The 20297-nt window shown below is 39.0% G+C and overlaps 1 protein-coding gene across 1 annotated transcript in view; it reads left to right on the plus strand.

The window, feature by feature from the left end:
- GFM1 (G elongation factor mitochondrial 1) overlaps nt 1-20297 on the plus strand; it is a 43529-nt gene that overhangs the window by 595 nt on the left and 22637 nt on the right. Inside the window, exons 2-11 of the mRNA XM_038571316.1 lie at nt 44-196; nt 1309-1441; nt 1878-2082; nt 4598-4714; nt 6963-7113; nt 11364-11521; nt 12122-12206; nt 14918-15055; nt 16574-16675; nt 18243-18299. Coding sequence (XP_038427244.1) covers nt 44-196; nt 1309-1441; nt 1878-2082; nt 4598-4714; nt 6963-7113; nt 11364-11521; nt 12122-12206; nt 14918-15055; nt 16574-16675; nt 18243-18299 — 1299 coding nt within the window. The remainder of the gene's footprint in view (nt 1-43; nt 197-1308; nt 1442-1877; nt 2083-4597; nt 4715-6962; nt 7114-11363; nt 11522-12121; nt 12207-14917; nt 15056-16573; nt 16676-18242; nt 18300-20297) is intronic.

Here is a 20297-nt window from a genome sequence, read left to right on the forward strand (position 1 = left end):
TATTGGCTAATTGATTTATTGATTTATTGACTTACTTCTTCAGGCCAACTGGAAAGCCCGCCGATGGTGCTCATCAGGAGTGATTCCGAATGAAAAGATACGGAATATCGGGATCTCCGCTCACATCGACTCCGGGAAAACGACGTTAACAGAGCGAGTGCTCTACTACACCGGGAGGATCGCGAAGATGCACGAGGTGCGGGTTCGCGGCTGGGGCCGGGCTGGTTAGAGCTCGGTGTTCGTCGTTGCGTGGTTAGGATTTAATGAACGTCAGGAAACCCGAAAGGTGAAAAGATGTGTTACCCCGAGGCTTTAATCGAAAGTCCTGTGACAAAGGGACAACTCAGACTGGCTTGCAGTGTTGTGCGGAATCTTCCGGAAGCGTCGTTGAGGGCGGCCTCGGGAGGTTGTCTTTTAGGGACACCTGAAACTAATAGAACATTGTTAATTCACTTAAAAACTTATGTCTTACGATATATTCTTCAGTCGCTGTTAAAATAGTATTTACAGGGCAGCCCCGGGGGGGCTCAGCAACTTAGCAGTGCCTTGGGCCCAGGGCGTGACCCCGGGGTCCCCGGATCGAGTCCCACGTGGGGCTCCCTGCATGGAGCCTGCTTCTCCCTCTGCCTGGGTCTCTGCCTCTCTCTCTCTCTGTTTCTCATGAATAAATAAGATTTAAATAAATCTTTTAAAAAAAAAGTATTTACATATTTTTTGATGTTATGGGAAGATGTTTATATTAAGTGGAAAAAGAGTTTGAAACTGTCTAGTACGATGTTAGTAGTTAGAAAGTACACAGATCAGGAAAAAAGAATCTTTTCATTTGGAATGCTTCTAAAAGAAACTGGCACATCATTGGGTAACTTAAGTGTCCGTTTCTTTAGAGGAAGGTCATCTTGTTAAATCACATATTTTGAAAGCCAAATCCCTCCCGCCCAGGCGTCAAAATCCACATGTCGTAGAGCAAGGAAAAAATGTGTTCTTTGAGCATCTGCCTATTCTCTCATAGAAAAAGACCAGCACCAGGCTGGTGGGCAGGACAGTGCAGAGGACGCAAGGTCGGCCCTGAGACGGAGGTGCTTGCTCTGTGTTAGCAGCTCCTGGGAGCAGCAATGGAAAGAGGGTCAGGCGGTAAAGAGAGGGCAGAACTCGTAATCCCTTCTTTTTGTTTCACAAGATATGGTCTGACGACAGCCTTCTCCGAAAACCGCGTCGTTAACTATCTGTGTTCTCATTCCATCTCCGTAAAGATTTCTTTCCTTCTCGGGAGGCTGGAACAGGGCACTGAGTGGCTGTGCTTGTGTTTAGGTGAAAGGTAAAGACGGAGTTGGTGCCGTCATGGATTCCATGGAACTAGAGAGACAACGAGGAATCACGATTCAGTCAGCGGCCACCTATACCATGTGGAAAGATGTCAATATCAACATCATAGATACTCCTGGTGAGTTGAATTCTTGGTTTTATGGCAGCTTGTTCTGACAAAAGCACGTGTAGTTCTTTACCGTGACCCAGCTCATTTTTGAGTGTCAAATAATACTCCAAAGTGTGACGATGAATCCTGTTAGAGAAATCTGACTGGGGACCTAGAGCACTTCATCCTTATGTGGTTTCTTTAAAAAATAGTGCAAATAAATTGTGAGTAGGAAAGTTCTTGCCTGTTAAAAGCTGTAGCTGATTGAAAGTTGCCCGTGCCCTTGTAGTTCTTTGAAGAGATGGGCCCCTGGGCCTTACGGTGAGTAAACGGTACGGCGGTTTCAAGAAATCCATTCTAATTAGAAGACTTAGGTCATGTGCCGAGATTATTAAAAAACTTGTAATCGTGCATGTTATAAAAATTCATACTGTAAGAGCCTCACACACTTCTTTGTTTCATTTAGGACACGTGGACTTCACAATAGAAGTGGAAAGGGCCCTGCGGGTGTTGGATGGTGCCGTCCTGGTTCTCTGCGCTGTGGGAGGGGTGCAGTGCCAGACCATGACTGTGAACCGTCAGATGAAGCGCTACAACGTTCCTTTTCTAACCTTCATTAACAAATTGGACCGAATGGGCTCCAACCCAGCCAGGGCACTGCAGCAAATGAGGTACTGAACCTTACAAAGAACAGGAGGGGCTGTCATGATTTGGATAAGAAACCTTACGTACAGCTAATTCAGTGTCATTAAGTTTCATTAAAAAAATTTTTTTTTCTCTAAAAATTTACGTATTTACGTGAGTGACTGACTTACCTTAGTAAAGAAACATTGAGGTCAATAGTTTGGTTTGTGGTGTGATCTCATCAGCTTTGTTCTCTGTAAAATGGGGAAACGTGGCTTAAATTTTAGGGAGGGGGCAGCCCGGGTGGCTCAGCGGTTTAGCGCCTGCCTTGGGCCCAGGGTGTGATCCTGGAGCGCCGGGATCGAGTCCCATGTTGGGCTCCGTGTATGGAGCCTGCTTCTCGCTTGGCCTGTGTCTCTGCGCCTCTCTCTCTCTGTCTCTTTCATGAGTAAATAAATAAAATGTTTAAAAAATAATAAAAATTAAAAAATAAAAAAATAATAATAATAATAATAAAAATTAAAAAACAAATTTTAGGGAGGTTTAAGGTGAGTTCAGAAAACAGTTTGGCGTTGAATGGATAAGGAAGATATGGCATATAACAATATGTTCAATGGAATATTACTCAACCATCAGAAAAAGTGAATACTCCCATTTACGTTGACGTAGATGGAACTGGAAGGCACCGTGCTGTGAAATAAGTCAATCAGAGAAAGAAATTATATGGTTTCACTCACATGGAATACAAGAAACAGCACAGAGGATCATAGGGGCAAGGAGGGAAAACTGAACGGGAAGTCATCAGAGCGGGGGTGGGGGGATGGGCTACGTTGGTGATGGGCACTAAGGAGGGCATGTGGTGTGTGAGCACTGGGTGTCCTATGCACCTGGTAAATCATTGCACATCGCCTCTGAAACTAAGTATGTACATTATGCTGACTAATTGAATTTAAATAAAAATTAAATTTTAAAAAAATAAAACAATCTGGTAATTCACTGGCTATGATTAGAGAAGTAATAATTTAATGTACATTCTGAAAGTACTTTATGTATTTAGAAGATCTTCTGTTTTAACCTTTACTTAAAGAATTTTAGTTACTGCGCTTGAGTAGTGTGGTGTATTCCCTTGGGTTCCTATGGTAACACACTCACTAAACAACAGTAGCACTTCCTTTCTGTACCAGTGTCACTCAGTCGTGGTTGTAGCACTTTACACTTTGCCCAATACTTTAGATTTCACGTAGTCTTTGAAAAGAGTGGAAGTTTTACTTTTCACCTTTTGTAGATGTGTAAAAAGTTTGTGGTTGTGGAGGTTCCAAAAGTGATGTGTCTGATGACGAGAGAGAGGGTGTTGAAGAGCCTCCAGTGCCAGTACTACCGTGTGCACTGTTGCAGTGACGTGCCTCAGGATAGGAGCGTGACGGTTTTTCTTCATTGGGTGCATTTCCTTGGCAAAACAAAACCTTTTTACTTTTTGTCCTTGTTGCTTATGTTTTACTCGTATTTGGCAGTGATGGACCGTTCCCACCAAGGCTTTGTCTGAATTCCAGGAAGATTATCTTTTAGCATTTATCTGACTGCTGCAGTTCTTTTTCTGCTCTACTCCCTTTTACCTGCATTCCGTGACTCCTATTAATTACACACATTTCAGAACTTCTGGATCTCATTGCCATGTGTTAACGTTACCACATACTCTCCTACATTTTGTTCTCATTTTGGACGGGCTTATGAGAGAATTCTTGAGGTCAGTCTTCAGGCTCTCTAATCTGATAATCATCTGTGTTCCTTCAGTTATTGCCTGTTTTTCTTTTTTATATTTCTGCAGTTATGTAATTAATTTTCTAAGCTTTCTCTTTTATTGCAATGTCTTCATTAACAGAGCTGATTACTTCTCAGTTCTTTACATTTTAAGTAACTCCTTGGAAGTTAGTACTGTTTCTTGAGCTCACACTCTCTTTCAAGCTATTGGTACCCTTCAGAGATTTGGTGATTCTTAGTTACCTGTTCATAGTTATAGATGGGGGCCTAGACTCTAGACGAAACAATGGTAGCTAGAGCATATTTTTTCTTGAGTGAGAATTCCTGCCAATGAATCCCTTCAGTGGTCGTGCCTGATTGAGGGTACAGGCTGATGATGAGTGTCTGATTTTTAACCTGCATGCTAAGAATTCTTCTATAAGAACTTCTGCTTCAGATAGCTGTACTCAGCTTTGCTAGACTCGGCTAATCTAAGAATGAGAGATAGGCAAGGTGATCCCACTATCCTTTAGTTTTCTGACCAACCACTGTTGACTTGTTCTTCCCCCTTCTGTTTTGATCCAGGATAATCTGGGGATCTGATGGGAAAATACTTATTTTAGAGTTCTTTTGTTGCCAAAATAGGGTATTGACTTCTTGGGAATGGTGAGTTCAGTTGTTCCCAGCTGTTTTATATTTTCTGTTCTGAGCTCCTGATGATACCCCTCTCATTTCCACAACATCTGCCATTGACTTATTTTTATTTGTCATTTCAAAGGGATTTAAGGAAGAAAAAAGAGGTAAACATGTATTTTTATTTTTCAGGTCTAAACTGAATCATAATGCAGCATTTGTGCAGATACCCATTGGTTTGGAGGGTGATTTTAGAGGTATAATAGATCTTATTGAGGAACGAGCCATCTATTTTGATGGAGACTTTGGGTAAGTTAAAAAAATGTTACTACTATTTTACATTTTAAAAAACATCAAAGAGAAGAAAAAGGATGATTTCTTTAAACATAGAGGAAACATCTTTTTAATATGTGGCTGCAGGAATATACTTCAAAATGATGTTATTTTTTAATGCCTTTAATTCTAGTTGCTTTCTGTTTTTGCTAAGTATTCATTCCAAGGGGGAGAACATGTTCCTTTCTGGGTAATTTATGTCATGATATGCATGGTATAGTAAAAGGCCATCAGTGGGTAATTATCTTTTTCCACTGGGTAATAATCTATCTTTTTCCACTTGTTCAGTTATTCGTTTGTTGATTCCATAGACTTTTGTGGAGCAGCTGCTATGTCCTGGGTATTGTGACAAAAACTGGGAAGAAGGGATCCCTGGGTGGCTTAGTGGTTTGGCGCCTGCCTTTGGCCCAGGGCGCAATCCTGGTAGTCCCGGGATCGAGTCCTGTGTCAGGCTCCCGGCATGGAGCCTGCTTCTCCCTCTGCCTGTGTCTCTGCCTGCCTCTCTCTCTCTCTCTCTCTCTGTCTATCATGAATAAATAAATAAAATCTTTAAAAAAAAAAAACTGGGAAGAAAATATGGATAATGAGTGCTCTATCTACTATGCGAGATTACAAAGTTAAACGATAATATGTAAACACAGTTAAAAATAGTACAAATGTGGTTTGGATAATGTAAGAAGCAAATTGTTAATTTTTTGACATATTTGATCCATCAATCCATTTTGAGTGACCTCTACATATAAAACACTGTAATTTTCCAGGGTTGTCAAACTTTGACATTCAGAAAAATCACCTTGAAAGCTTGTTAAAACACATTCCTGGATCCTCCTCCAGAAGATTCTGATTCAGTAGATCTAGGGTAGAGCCTGGAATTTGCATTTCCAATGATGCTGCCATTGTAGATCTGCAGATCACATTTTGAGGGACAGTGTTTTGGACAATATGGGAAGTCGTCCTTCATTGTGAAGAATGGCCCCAAGAGCCAAGCAGTTTCTCCAGAGATACTTCCTGAGAGGGTTTCTTTCTCTGCTGTGAAACTGGGATTGCTAGTCTAGCAGCTGAGTGAAGGGTGTTTAGTTAACTGTATGTTCATCCTCATCAGCTGTCCTGTAGGCAGGGAAAGGATGTAGGCTGTCTTGTGGATGAGGCGTTTCTCTAACTTCTTGTGTGATGATAGTGACTGTGGTATCACTATTTCTTAGAAGGTAAAGCCCAAAAGGACTGGGATACTTTATCAAATTTATTCAATGCTATCCCCAGCCCTAGAACTTGGACTCAAAAAATACTTGTAAATGAATGAATAAATCTCATTCCCCAAAGTCACAAGAGCACACATTTGTCTTCTAAAGTAGAAGCTCTTCAACATTGTTGTGTGCTCCGACCACAGAGGAAGTTTCTTAGTATACCTGCCCCCTTTCCCAGCCTTAGACCACTGGGTATATAAATATCAAAAGGACTCCACAACTGATTCTGACATGGAAAGCTAAGAACCAGGGAGCTTGCCAGAAACGATGAAATTATGATCTGAAGGCTGTTAAGAGCATTCTTTGGGTTAATAAGAATTATTTCCTATTTGCAGTTGGCTTCTTTTACTTTTTAAATTTAAGAATGTGTTTTCTGAAAAGCTTATTGTTTTGGCATTAGTTTTCATTTTTAAAGAAATACTTTGAAACCTTTGAGACTGATGTTTTAACATATCAAGTATATCCGTTTCTCAGTTGTGTATATTTTATTTGTAATTCTTACCTATTCAGCCCCTAGAGGAATAGAGACCTGGGTTAAGGTGGAAGAGTTTGTCATATTTAGTAACATTTTTTTTTTTTACTATAAATTATTCTATGTTAAAATTGTGTGATTTGGTTTATTAGTGGAAAGAAATAGAATCAGGTCCCTGGTCCTGTTAGCAACTGATGTTGTGGTTAACTTGGTTGATAGAATTTTCAAGAGTCATATGAGTTTTGGGGTCTGATTGGCTTTGAATCTTGGCTCTTACATTTACTAGCAGTACAACCTTTACAATTTGCCTGTTTAAGTATTTTTGTCCACTATTCCATCTAAATTTTAAAGATCTACATTAGTCTTATTTGCCATTTTAATGCAAATATATCAGAATTCTTTCTCATCTAAAAAAAAATGTTTAGCCATTAGGATTTATCTTTTTCATTGGTGCTGTATAACGTTTGATTGAATATCCTTCAAGTAGTAAAACCATTTCTTTTCTTAGTCAGGTTGTTCGGTATGGGGAAATTCCAGCAGAATTCAGGGCAGCAGCAGCTGACCACCGGCAAGAGCTGATTGAATGTGTTGCCAATTCAGATGAGCAACTTGGTGAGATGTTCCTAGAAGAAAAAATCCCCTCAGTTTCTGATTTAAAGGCAAGTGCTCTCAAAATCTCACATAAATAAGAAAAAGAGGTCAGTTTTTTTGTTATTGTTTGTTTTTGTGAGAGAGACGTGATGCTTGTATGCATGGGTTTTATTAATGAAATCTGAGTAAATTAACATTGTTGGGTTTTTTTTGGGGGGGGGGTTGGTTTTTTGTTTTTGTTTTTTGACACAGAGAGACTGAGAGACACAGAACTAGCACAAGCAGGGGGAGCTGCAGCAGGAGAGAGAAGCAGACTCCCTGCTGAGCAGGGAGCCCAACTCAGGGCTTGATTCCAGGACCCTGGGAACGTGACCTGAGCTGAAGGCAGATGCTTACCTGACTGAGCCACTCAGGCGCCTTCGTTGTTGTTGTCTTCAAAAAATACTTGTAATGGCATAATACTTTTTAAGTAATGAGTTCTGTAACATCTTAAAATGGGGAAGGGAGGGATGCCTGGGTGACTTAGTGGTTGAGCGCCCGCCTTCAGCCCAGGGCGTGATCCTGGAGTCCCGAGATCAAGTCCCACGTTGGGCTCCCTGCATGGAGCCTGCTTCTCCCTCTGCCTGTGTCTCTGCCTCTCTTTCTCTGTGTGTCTCTCATGAATAAATAAATAAAATCTTTAAAAAATAAAATGGGAAAGGAGTCATAGTTTTTTTTAAAAAAGGATATTTGAGCATCCAACCTCTTGGGCATAACTTCTTAAGAAGAAAGAAGATAAATATAGAACTGTTAGAGGAAAAAGATTAAGTGACAGAGCTCCTAAATGTTCACAGACTAAATGTTGATATTTGTATTGTTGTACTATTTAAAAGGCTGTATAGATTTCTTCACTTGACCATTTAGCTCCTTAAAAATATAAAGATGATCTCTGCCTAAGACTGGTATTTATTTTTCGAATAGCTAATTTTTCCGTAGGAAATAGCAGATGGCCAGTAAGCACATGAAAAGATGTTCAGCATTGCTAATCATTAGGGAAGGCAAATCAAATCATGAGATTTCACTTTATCCACTAGGATAGTCATTATTTAAAAAAAAAAAAACAACACAAATTTTTTTCTGTTAATGATAGTAAAATAACAAGTGTTGGCAAAGATGTAGAGAGTGTGGAACTCGTGCATTGCTAATGGGAATGTAAAATGCTGCAGTCACTGTGGAAGAAGTATGTCTATTCCTCAAGAAATTAAGCCTAGAGCTACCATATGGATCCAGCAATTCCATTAGTAGGTAATAGCCAAAAGAATTGAAAGCAGGTACTCAAATAGTTATTTGTATACCTGTGTCGATAGCACTGTTGACAGTAGCAAAAAGCTGGAAATGACTCAAATGCCCACTGTGGATAAATGGATAAATGAAAATAGTGTGTGCATATAGTTGACTGATTTAGCCTTAGGAATGATTGATGCATACTGTCACATGGGTGAACCATGGAGACATGCTTAAACGACATGAACCACACACAGAAGGACAAATATTGTACGATTCCACTTATATGAGGTACTGAGAGCAGTTATCATTCCTAGAGACAGAAATAGTGGTTACCAGCGGTGTGGCCAGAGGGGTGGGTTACAGAATAGAGTACAGAGTTTCGATTTGAGATGATGAAAAAGTTCTGGAGGTGGATAGGGGTGACGGTAGCAGAGCAGTGTAAATGTACTTAATGCTGTCGAACTGTATACTTAAAAATGGTTAAAATGATAAATTTTATGTTTGCTTTACCATAAAAAAAAAACTAATAATACTCATTTTGCCAAACTACTCTGATTTATCTTATCGGAGATCAGATAATTACTGTGTGTAAGACCTTGCACTCATGGGGTTTGTAGTAGATCAAATGCACAAGGAAAGAAGCTAACTGAAGCTGAGGATGCTTACTTTGTATCTCATGACTTGAGTCCTTTAGCTTTCATAAACTATGTAGGAAGATACAGGTCAAGCATTGTGTCCTGGGAGCCCCAACACAGAGTCGGGGCAATGTGTCAGCGGTCCCCTACACCACTCCCAGGTTCAGTGATTCATGAGGATCGCTCCGAGTTCTCAACACATCATCATACTGATGACTGATTTATTACAGCGAGAGGATACAAAGCAGAATCAGCAAAGGGAAGAGGCACCTGAGGTGAACTCCAGAAGAAACCCTGTGTAAGAGCCCTCTCCCAGTGGGGTCATGCCATGCCTCATTCCTCCAGCAGAGAGTTGTGACTATACCTATTGGTCATCTATTAGACACTCTGTGCCCTAGGATTTATTAGGGGCCAGTCACAGACCTCCTCTACCTAGCATGTACCCAAATAACACACTCCCAGGAGGAAAGCAGGTGTTTAGCATACGCCTCATTGTTTGTGCAGACATTGTACGCACAGTGAGCCATTCTCCGTTCTGGGAATGCTGGGAACCCTCCTGAAATCCAGGTTCCCAGACACCAGCCTGGGGGCCAGCCTTGTAAACAGGCCTTTCCAAGCACAGCTGTTTCCGTGCTGCTACATTGACTGTTTTCTGCGGATGATGCATGGGTGTACTTTCTGTATTGTTGGACATATTAGGGACAATGGAAAGGCAACAACTTTCAAGGGTGAAAATGATTCTTGTGAAAACAAGGGAAAGTTTTGGAAAAGTAAAGCTTTTGTTAGACTGCTGTTAGGAAAGTTATAATTTTTTTTTTTTGTTTATCTCCGAACTTCGTGTTTCTCTACTTAATGTATGTAAAGTAAGCTGGTAAGATTCTTTTATGTCCATACTTGCATATAAGGGAGGGGTGGAAAGTCAGGGTTGTGATCCTGTGGCTTAGGGTAGCTGAAGTGGTTAGTGACCTAGCCATTCCTGGATCCTAGTGACAGCAAAAACAAGCTTTTAAGATAATTTCAGGGCAGCCCAGGTGGCTCAGTGGTTTAGCACTGCCTTCAGCCCAGGGCGTGATCCTGGAGACCCAGGATCGAGTCCCACATCGGGCTCCCTGCGTGGAGCCTGCTTCTCCCTCTGCCTGTGTCTCTGACTCTCTCTCTCTCTCTCTCTCTGTGTCTTTCATGAATAAATAAATAAAATCTTAAAAAAAAAAAAAGATAATTTCAAACAGAATTGCTTTCTTGCCATGCATATTTTCCCCTTTTCTATACTCCCTTTATTGTGTGCAGCTGTTATCCTATTTTTCCATTGTGGTGATGTTTAGAAATTGTGGTTATGTTTTTGCTTTAAGCTTTTTTTAGATGACTAGTTTTCTATTTTTTTTTCGTGAGGACAGAAAAATAATTGTATACTGGTTCCATACTGCTGCTTCTTCTGTGGCAGGTTGTGGCCACACCACTGCTATTGACTTCTTCCAGCTTCTAAGACCTAAAGTTCTACTGCTCACTCTCTGAGACCTGCTTAGCCAGGAGGGCCACCTGTGGAACACACCTGGGACACATTAATAGTTTCTGCACTAGGGTTGGGGTAGGACCCGGAGGTTGTTATTTTAGAGCCTGTTACTCTCATCGCTCTTAATTTATGAGTGATTTGTACTACTTGGCTTCCTGTATATGTGTTACTTAATTTTTTACAAAGATTTTATTTATTTATTCATGATGAACATAGAGGAGGGTGGGGGCAGAGACACAGGCAGAGGGCGAAGCAGGCTCCGTGCCAAGAGCCTGACGCGGGACTCCAGGATCACGCCCTGGGCCGAAGGCGGCGCTAAACCACGGAGTCACCCAGGGATGCCCTTTATGTGTTACTTAAAACAAATCTGTTAATTAAAAATTTTTAATAGATATTTCCATAGGCTTTGAACGTTTAAAAGTATATGAAGGTACTCAGCAAAAAAAAAATCTCCCATGTGTTTCCTATTTGCCTAATTCTCTGCCTCTTCCCTAAAACAGGTTACCAGTTAATAGTTTTTGGTGTATCTTTCCAGAGATTGTGTGTATGTGTGTGTGTATTACTTTTCCTTACGTTTTACGTAATTGTTAACTTACTGTTTATGCATTCTATGTATGTGTGCCTATTTTTCTATAGTGTATATATTTTTTGTCATATTGAAAATTAATAACATTCCAAGAGTGTTGAAAGCTGTTACACAGTAAATAGCTTCCTAGTCCTGATAAAGAAACTTTTTTTCTTGTATTTTGACTTTAAGTTATAGAGCGTCTAACTCTGGTCCCCACTATAGCCCCTACTCCAAAGACTATCAGTTTATTTTATTCACGTGTTGGCTTGTACTTGGTTTGAAATACAAATTTTTTTTTTTTTACGGTTAACTAATTATTAATTTTTTTTTCTTTTGTAGTGTGCAATCCGAAGAGCTACTCTAAACAGGTCATTTACTCCTGTCTTTTTGGGAAGTGCATTGAAAAACAAAGGAGTTCAGCCTCTTTTAGATGCTGTTTTAGAATACCTCCCAAATCCATCTGAAGTCCAAAATTATGCTATTCTCCATCAGGAGGAGTAAGTCTTGGAAATTGAATCTTTGTGCTTCAGTGTTAAAATATTTCTATATAAATTATAAAAGAATTTAAGAACAGTTCTTTTGATTAAGTTGTGCTTGTGGAGGGATCCCCCCCCCCCATCCAATTTATAAAAATCAATCTCCAGTTTCTATTTAGGTAACACTTTGACATATAGAAAACTACTTGTTATACCACTTGCTGTATCATATTCTGTGAGTTAGAAGTATGATTTATTATTTGCCAAGGTTTACATCATTAGTAAATTTTTTCATTTGGCACCAGCTGTTTTCAACCACACCAAAACCCCCCCAAAACCGTAAAGTTTAAAAAACAGTTTTTTTAAAAGCTCTCCTTGATTTTTCTTTTCTTTCTATACCATTTTTTTGTGTTTTTAGTCTGCTCTGGTGTTGTCATAAAGTAGTAACTAAGCCCTGAGAAGTTATTCTTACTAATGTCTTTCCGTGAAATTTCACCTATGTGAGGTCAGAAATGTTTAGCACTTAACGTATATGCTTTTTCTCAGAAATACTCTGATGAAACAAATTGATATAAAAGAGATATCGAATAATGTATCTCACAGATTTGCATTTCTTTTAAGTGACTCAAAAGAGCAAAACAAAATCTTAATGAACTCCGAAAGAAACAGTTCCCACCCATTTGTAGGCCTGGCTTTTAAATTGGAGGTAAGTTGCTTTGTAATGTATTTAATTGCTATGTGTAGAAATTTTCTTTTAAGGTGTCTTCCTAATACAAAATGACTTTGTTACAAATTCCTCCTCTGAAAGTTGCTCCACCTTCCCATCTTTCCATACCGCCTCTTTAGAGGGAAGTTATTATACACAGCCCACAGGTAAGCTGTGGGGAGTTACGTTCCATCTCCTTGACAGAGTAGTATCCACAGTTAATTTATTTGGGATTCATCTAAATGGGAGAGTTGTCTTCTCTCCCTCATTTGTATTTTTATTTAGTTATTTCTTTATTATCAGTATGGCTTCACGGATATATATTTTGAGGTATAATGAGTAGAATGTTATTATTTTGTTGTGCAGCTTGGCCAGGTTTGGCTGTTGGAGCTCTTTTAGTTGCCTCCTGTATCCTTTAGACATTCTCCCATATTTTGACTATTTCCTCACTTTGTGATAGTACAGGATCCTCCAGGCTTATCCTCCCAGTCTCTGCCCTAGAAGCAGCCATTTCTGTAGATGCCTTGGTTCTGTTCCTTTTTAATCCAGAATGGTATTAGAAACCAAGATTCGAGTACCTGGAATACTTTTTGTTAGTTTGTTGTTGGCTTCTATTCATCATGTTTTAAGGGAGAAAGATGATTAAGTTAGAAGTGTTAAAAGTGCTTATTTCTGGGATGGGATTATATTTTGAGAGCTTTGTTTTATTCTAAAATTTTTACAATATACTTCTTACGTCTAAAAGGAGAAAATAATTTTAAGTTAAAAAGTACAGGTAACATTGTGGTGACAATTTATATATGTAAAGCTTTTAAAAATACGCATTTAGGAATATCTTCTTAGGATTCCTAGAATGGTGATTACTGAATTAAAAGAATGGAATGAATTAATGTTTAATGGTTTATTGCCAGATTTCTTTCATACTCTCAGAGTTAATGTATTATTTCAGTGAATTTTTATAAGCATTGAATTATTATTTAAAAATTGTTACCAGTTTTTTAAGGGAAAATAATTAATCTTGCTTTAATTTCTTTTTTAAAAAATTTCATATCTTTAAATTCCTAATGGTAAGAATATTTTTCCAAATATTGATTATGCAGTTCCTCTTTTGTAATTCTCTCATTTCTTATTATAATTAGTGTCAAAATGTTTACTTATTTGAATGATCTTTCTCTAATAAAGATTTTTTTAAAACAATCAGCAGTTTAAAATTTATAGTCAAATATATCAGTCATTTTTAGTTCTCTCATGTTTAACCTTAGAAATCCTCTCCTTTGTATGTATTTCATATATGTTTTCTCCTACTTTTTTAATGATGGGATTTTTTTTTCATTGTTAATGCAGCTGGAATTTATCTTGCCTTATGCCGTGAGATGCACTCTAAATGTATCTTCTCTGCCTCCAAATAGAGGACCAGTTGTCCCAACTACTGGTTTTTGAACACTGCTCTATTTTTCCATTGTCATACCTTTTGTCATTATCATCTTTTGACAATATATTCTATGTTTTAGATATTTTTACTTTGTGGGTTATTCAGTTTAATTTGTGCTACTTCTGTGCTTTTTAAGTTTGGAGTATTTAATATGTTTTTATATCAGTCATGGTTAGCTTCTTATTGTCATAATACTTCAGAAATTTCTATTTTTATCCATTTTTCTAAATGAAGTATAAAATCATTAATCATATGTTTAAAAATTCCTCTTGGGATTTTTATTGCTATTGCTATTACACCTATAAATTAATATAGGAAGAATTGGCAACTTTTAAAACATAGTTGATTGGTATTAGTTTTTTTTTAATATTCTTTTTTTTCAAGATTTTATTTATTTATTCATGGGAGACACAGAGAGAGAGAGGCAGAGACACAAGCAGGCTCCATGCAGGGAGCCCAACGCAGGACTCGATCCGGGTCTCCAAGATCACACCCCGGGCCGAAGGCAGAGCTAAACCGCTGAGCCACCGGGGCTGCCCTGATTGGTGTTAGTATTAAGGAGGAAATGATCCTTGATTATTTTATATTTTGTTACCTTTTTTTCTTTTTTCTTTTTTCTTTTTTTTTTTTTTACTTTATTCATGAGAGAGAGGGGCAGAGATACAGGCAAAGGAAGAGAGCCTGATGTGGGATTTGATCCCAGGACTCCAGAATCACACCCTGGGCCAAAGGCAGGTGCTAAATCGCTGCTGAGCCACCCAGGGATCCCCTATATTTAGTTACTTTAAAGAATGCTTAAAAAAAATAAAAAAATAAAATAAAATAAAATAAAGAATGCTTATTTATATAGTCTTCCGGGTGCTTATCAAAGTTTTTTTTTTTTAAGATATGTAGTACACTCTTAATATTTCTAATTACATTTTTGTTGTCTTTCCAATAACTTACTTGAGTTTTATATCTTAACTGTATTAAACCGAACTTATAAAATAATATTAGAAGCCAAAGGATATTTGCTTATTCCGTACACATTTAAAATTATTTTCTATTTCAGAGGAATCAAGAAGTACCCAAAAAAACAACAACCGCTTAACTCATGTTAATGAGTTACTAACTCAGAGCTAGTGTTTCAGCGTATTAGACAATAAATCAAAACGTGTTTAAAGTATACTGCTGAAATTGCAAAGAATAATTGGCGGTTGTTGTGAAGTTTTTCTCTTAATTTTGATTCTTATGTTTCTTTTATTTTCTTCTTTCTGCCTTACCCAACCTTGACTTTTAGGCTGGGCGATTTGGACAGTTAACTTATGTCCGTAATTATCAAGGAGAGCTGAAAAAGGGTGACACCATCTATAACACGAGGACAGGAAAGAAAGTGCGGGTGCAGCGGCTGGTTCGCATGCATGCTGACATGATGGAGGCAAGTATAGGTCCTTCCTGGGAAATCAGAAATTTCTCTGATGCAAATGAAGTAGATCTACTTTCTTTGTTTCCTGAGCTCCATAAGAAACTCGCTTCTATCTGAATGAGTTTTCCTAATGTCTTCCTTTTTGCTTAGATGTGCTGTAATTCTGACGCAGCACTTTGGTGTGGGCTAAATTAGCAGATGTTAAGGATACATTTTACCACTATTTGTGATTAGCTATATTTCCTCAATGCAAAGGTTAAGGAAAAGGGACAGTTCCCTACAACTTAGAACCCAAGATTCAGCATCTTTCTCAAGAGTTATTACAAAGAGTATAAGAGTGAAACTGTGGTTCTCCAAGGTAATGGAGAGTAATCAGTTCACACAGTGTTCCACATTGTTCAGGGAATTTACTTTCAGAAGTATGGCCCCACGTTAAAGCCCCATTAGCCTTAGAGCTCTTTATTCCTATTATAGAACCAACGCCTCCTCAGAAGGACCGTGTTGGTGCTAGAATCCATCTGAAGATTTAAAACCTCTCAAATCTCATCAAGGAAATAAACTTTGGCATACGGCTTGAAGTTTTGAATTAGCTCTGAATCTGTCCTAGCCTTCTCTGTGATCCTTAAGGGTTAGGCCTTGGTAGAAATGCCAAGTGTATGAGGTGGTCTCTTCCTCCTGCTCTTTCCCAAGTCAGCTCTGTATTCCTGGAGAGGTTGATTAGCCTGAGCAAAATCTTAACACCATTCAGAAATATGTGGTAGTCATAACTCTCTCTCTCCTGGAAGATGAATAAGCAGTCTTTCAGAATTGGATGGTATTGCTATTTTGTGAGACAGGCAGCAGGGGGCATGGTCGAGGATTAGTGATTGTCACAGATGTTTTTATGAGCAGAAGCTAATGTTTACATCTGCGGGACGGTTAGAGGCTCAGGCACGCTTGCTCATTCATAGCCACAGCTGTTATGAATGGACTGTCAGTATAAATGGACAAAAACTAGGAAGCTTAAGAGGCACCAGTGCTTTGTTCTTAAATTTCCTGTGTTTACATGACTGCTTGCATCTGTGAAAAATTAAGATTATTTTAAGTACAATGGGCTGAATTCTCCTGCCTTTGTTTTCAGAACTTCCCTTTGCAGTTTTTCCATGTTCGTCTTTGTCATACGTAACTCATTGTTTGACTGTGGCAGCACATGGAATACATCCTTTTTGATGTGTAGAAATAACTTTAGAAGTGAGAGACGTGTTCTGTCGGGACTACAGGTGCTCCACGTAAGGATGCCATAGCTGAGTTTCCATTAAAGTCTTGTCAGTTGAGGTGTGGTCCAAATAGAGGCCCTATTCAAGATGTATCTTGCCCTGGTTGGGTTAGGGTATCACATTGGTTCTAGCGGATTCATTCTCCGTGGAATTCCTGGTGAGACTCGGCCATGTTTTTGTACGTACTAGGTGTTTGTTGTGTGATTGCTTTTCAGTTACCATGTCCCGATTTGTATTCCCTGCAAGTCTTACTTTGTGTTATTTGTTTATTTAGGATGTCGAGGAAGTGTATGCTGGAGACATCTGTGCATTGTTTGGCATTGACTGTGCTAGTGGAGACACATTCACAAACAGAAATAACAGTGGCCTTTCCATGGTATGTGTTTAATTTCAAAGCTGTTTATCACTTGAGTTTTAAAAGTCTGTGTTTTTATATAGCACATTTAGTACTTAAGAAAAACAGTCACAGAAGTTTTATTTCCACAGGCATCAGTATAGATTTGTCATGGCTCCTTGGATGTCATTAGACAAGTGCTCTGTGTAAGCTAACCTACTTGGTTTTTCTTAATTCCACAGTACTCTACGGTTTAGCGTGGAGGGGAAAAATCTCCACTAGCTACACCTGAACTGTGTGGCGCTGACTACCCTGAGATCTGCCTACCCGTGGTTGATGCCTCTAATTCCCGTCACCATAATCAGGCTAATCCCAGTGGACTGACACTTAGTGTAATTTAACAGAGTGGACCCTTGCCTCAGTCCCCCCGAAAACTGTACCATGTAGACTGGGGGATCACAGAATAGAACCTTACTCAAAGGGAAGGTGCAATTAGAACATCTGACCTACTACATACAGCCTGCCCCATGGAACTTAGGGTCCCTTTTCATTACTGAGGGATCCCAAAGGGAGAGTTCCTGCCTTTGCTCAAAGAGTTCCTGCCTTTGAATTCCCTTCATCCACTTCCCTTTTTTGCCGTGGTAGGAGAGCAGGTGCTCTGTGTGATCATCTGTTCATGAGGGTGGTCCCTCTCCTGAATTCAGTGAAGAGAGAATATGAGGACCTAGGGGGATGGGTAATTTGCAGTGAAGGAATTTAGAGTAGGTCATTTATGTTAAAAACTGGTCCACCCCTAACTGATGAGCACTGTAATAGTTCAGTGTTACGTGATGAATTCATAAATTTGTCATTTAACTTTTTAGGTATAAAATATTCTCTAGTGTCTGTGGTTCTACATGTTGATTTAAGATACAAAAAAATCTATACCGTTTTCTGTGGGATCTAGAGAAGGCTCGTGGTTTGTAAACAAGTATCGTGTATAAGGTCTTCTCTGAATACTTGTAATTAGTAATGTGAGGGACTGGAGGTTGTGGGAAGTGCTTAAGATTTGAAACAAATAGACCTTGATAGAGTCCCACCTATCCAAGTTATTTTGTCTTCTTTCCAAGCTTTTAATGGTTTATTGGTAAAACGGGGATGGTATCTGCTGGTTAGAGTTGTGATTGATTGAATGAGGTATCATGTATAAAGAATCTAGTGCCCTTTCTCTGATTAATCAGTGGTCATGGTATATTTTGATTAAAGTAGCTTATCAAAAGACAGCAACAGCACATGTGGCCACTAGCCAATAGGAATTCCACATCTTCGCATTTGGGTTCAGTAGGATTATGTTTAAAGTGAATGTGTCAATAAACTTAAGGCCTTAAACAGTTAATAAACTATTTTTGTTATTTTGGGAGGGAAGAGATCATGTAAGTGTATGCACTTATTAATGTGTCATATTAATATATTTAATACAAAGCAGAGCATGATATATATTGGCTAGCCTAAAAATGTTGACAAATATTTGTCCTTTGTTCTTTTGTAAGTAGCATATTAAATTAATCCATCTCTGACCCAAACAGTACTGTATTAGAATTCTTCTCTGTTCTTTTAAAAAATATTTTAGGAGTCAATTCATGTTCCTGACCCTGTCATTTCAATAGCAATGAAGCCTTCTAACAAGGTAGGAGTTCGGTTTCATTCTCAGTAGAGTGCAATAAAAACTTGAGCTCTTTTCCATCTTTCTCCACAATACACATAATTACCTTGTGATAACCAGTAATCTTACGGTTTCTTGGTATTGAGATCAGCTTCTAAAACTACCAGTCTGTTGGTAGTAATTAGTTCTCACTATACTGAAAATTTTGATGGTTTTAAAATGGGCACAAGACTGTGCTAACTCTTTACAGTATCATTGGCTCCAAAGAGGTAAGAATATTTTCCTATATTCAGATCATAAAGGAATGGAAAAGGGGAAAAAGGAAAGTTTGTCCTAAGTTGTAGTAAAACCTTAATGAAGTATATTAAATAACTGCATAGATTAATTGCCTCATGAGTGATAATACATCTCTGGATATGTGGTAGTTAGGAAGTGTATGGTTATAACATGGAAAACCTGCAAACGGGACTTTCTCTTTTTAAATATTTTACTTAGAGCGAGAGAAAGGGGAAGGGGCCAAGGCAGAAGCAGACTCTCTGCTGAGCAGGGAGCTTGATGTGAGGCTGAATCCCAGGACCTTGGGATCATAACCCGAGCCGAAAGTAGATGCTTAACCAACTGAGCCACCCAGGTGCCCCATCCCTTTTTTTTTTTTTTTTAAAGTAGGCCCCACACCCAAGTGGAGCCTAATGGGCTTGAACTCAGGACCCTGAGATCAAGACCTGAGCTGAGATCAAGAATTGGTCACTTAACCAACCGAGCCACCCAGGCACCCCTTTCTCAGTTTCAAATATAATGGTATTATGGTTGGATTTGATGTCATTTAGCTTTTTATGAAACCAGAATTGCTTGAATAGGGTCTCACTGGCATTACTGCCACTGGAATTCGTCCTGCTGTTGGAATAATTCACGTTGCTACGGTAATCGTTTGAGTTCTTAAGTTGCTTTGACATTCATAACAGTCATGTTAATATGGTAAATTGCAATGAATTCATTCATGCATTGAGTGAACATGTTATGACCTCTTATCTGGGAACTATTGTTTACTGAACATACTCTGATGTATTGTCTTGTGAATGAATACAGTAACAGGTGCTTCTTCCTCTGTTTTGAGGAAATGAGCTTTTCCGTACTCTCCTCAGTGTTGAAAAAAGAATGTTGAGGGAGGAAGAAATTTGAAGAAAGGCAAACCTTGCATCTTACTACACAGCGAAATGCCACAGTTCCAGGTGTTTTGCTAACTTGCTTTTCTCTTTTCCCTGAATAATCAGGGAGTGATTTATGCTTCTTCATTCCCAATTCAGAGTATATGTAAGATATTTAACTGTTGATAGTTCACAACAATGAAAGGAAATCAAAGGCATCAATATCTAAAAGGTTATTTGGTATCTCAAGGTTGTCTGCTTGCTGGAGTAAATTAAATCAAATAATAAGGTCATGGGATACCTAGGTATCTCAGCGGTTGGGCGGCTGCTTTCGGCTCAGGTCGTGATCCCGGGATGTGGCATCAAGTCCTGCATTGGGCTCCTGTGGGCAGGGAGCCCGCTTCTCCTTCTGCCTGGGTCTCTGCCTCTTTCTCTCTCTTGTCTCTCGTTAAATCTTTAAAAATATATATAATGAAGTCACTCACTGCATCAAGCTGTGAATCCTGGTAATGGGGGCAAGGATGATCTTCTAGTTGAGAGTACCTGGCTAGTGTAGGGAAAAGGCAAAAGACTTCAGAGAGACTAACCCAGGATTCGGTGCCAGCTTTGCCATGCTTTAGCTCTGTGGCCTTGAACAAGTCACTCAGCCTTTCTACATCTAGTTTCCTCACCTGTGAAATGTGGGTAATTGTGTCTTGCAGCATTGTGGTTAGAATTTGAAGTACATATTCAAAACCTACAGCACAGTTCCATGCACACGTGATAGCTGTTAAGTACTGGTGATTCAGGGTATGTCTCCTGTTGCTGCCATAGCGTACCACAAGCTTGGTGGCTTAAGATAGCACAAATGTATTTATTTTATGGTGTTAGAAATGTG

Source organism: Canis lupus, chromosome 23, assembly GCF_011100685.1.
Source record: "Canis lupus familiaris isolate Mischka breed German Shepherd chromosome 23, alternate assembly UU_Cfam_GSD_1.0, whole genome shotgun sequence".
In the NCBI taxonomy this organism is placed as follows: domain Eukaryota; kingdom Metazoa; phylum Chordata; class Mammalia; order Carnivora; family Canidae; genus Canis; species Canis lupus.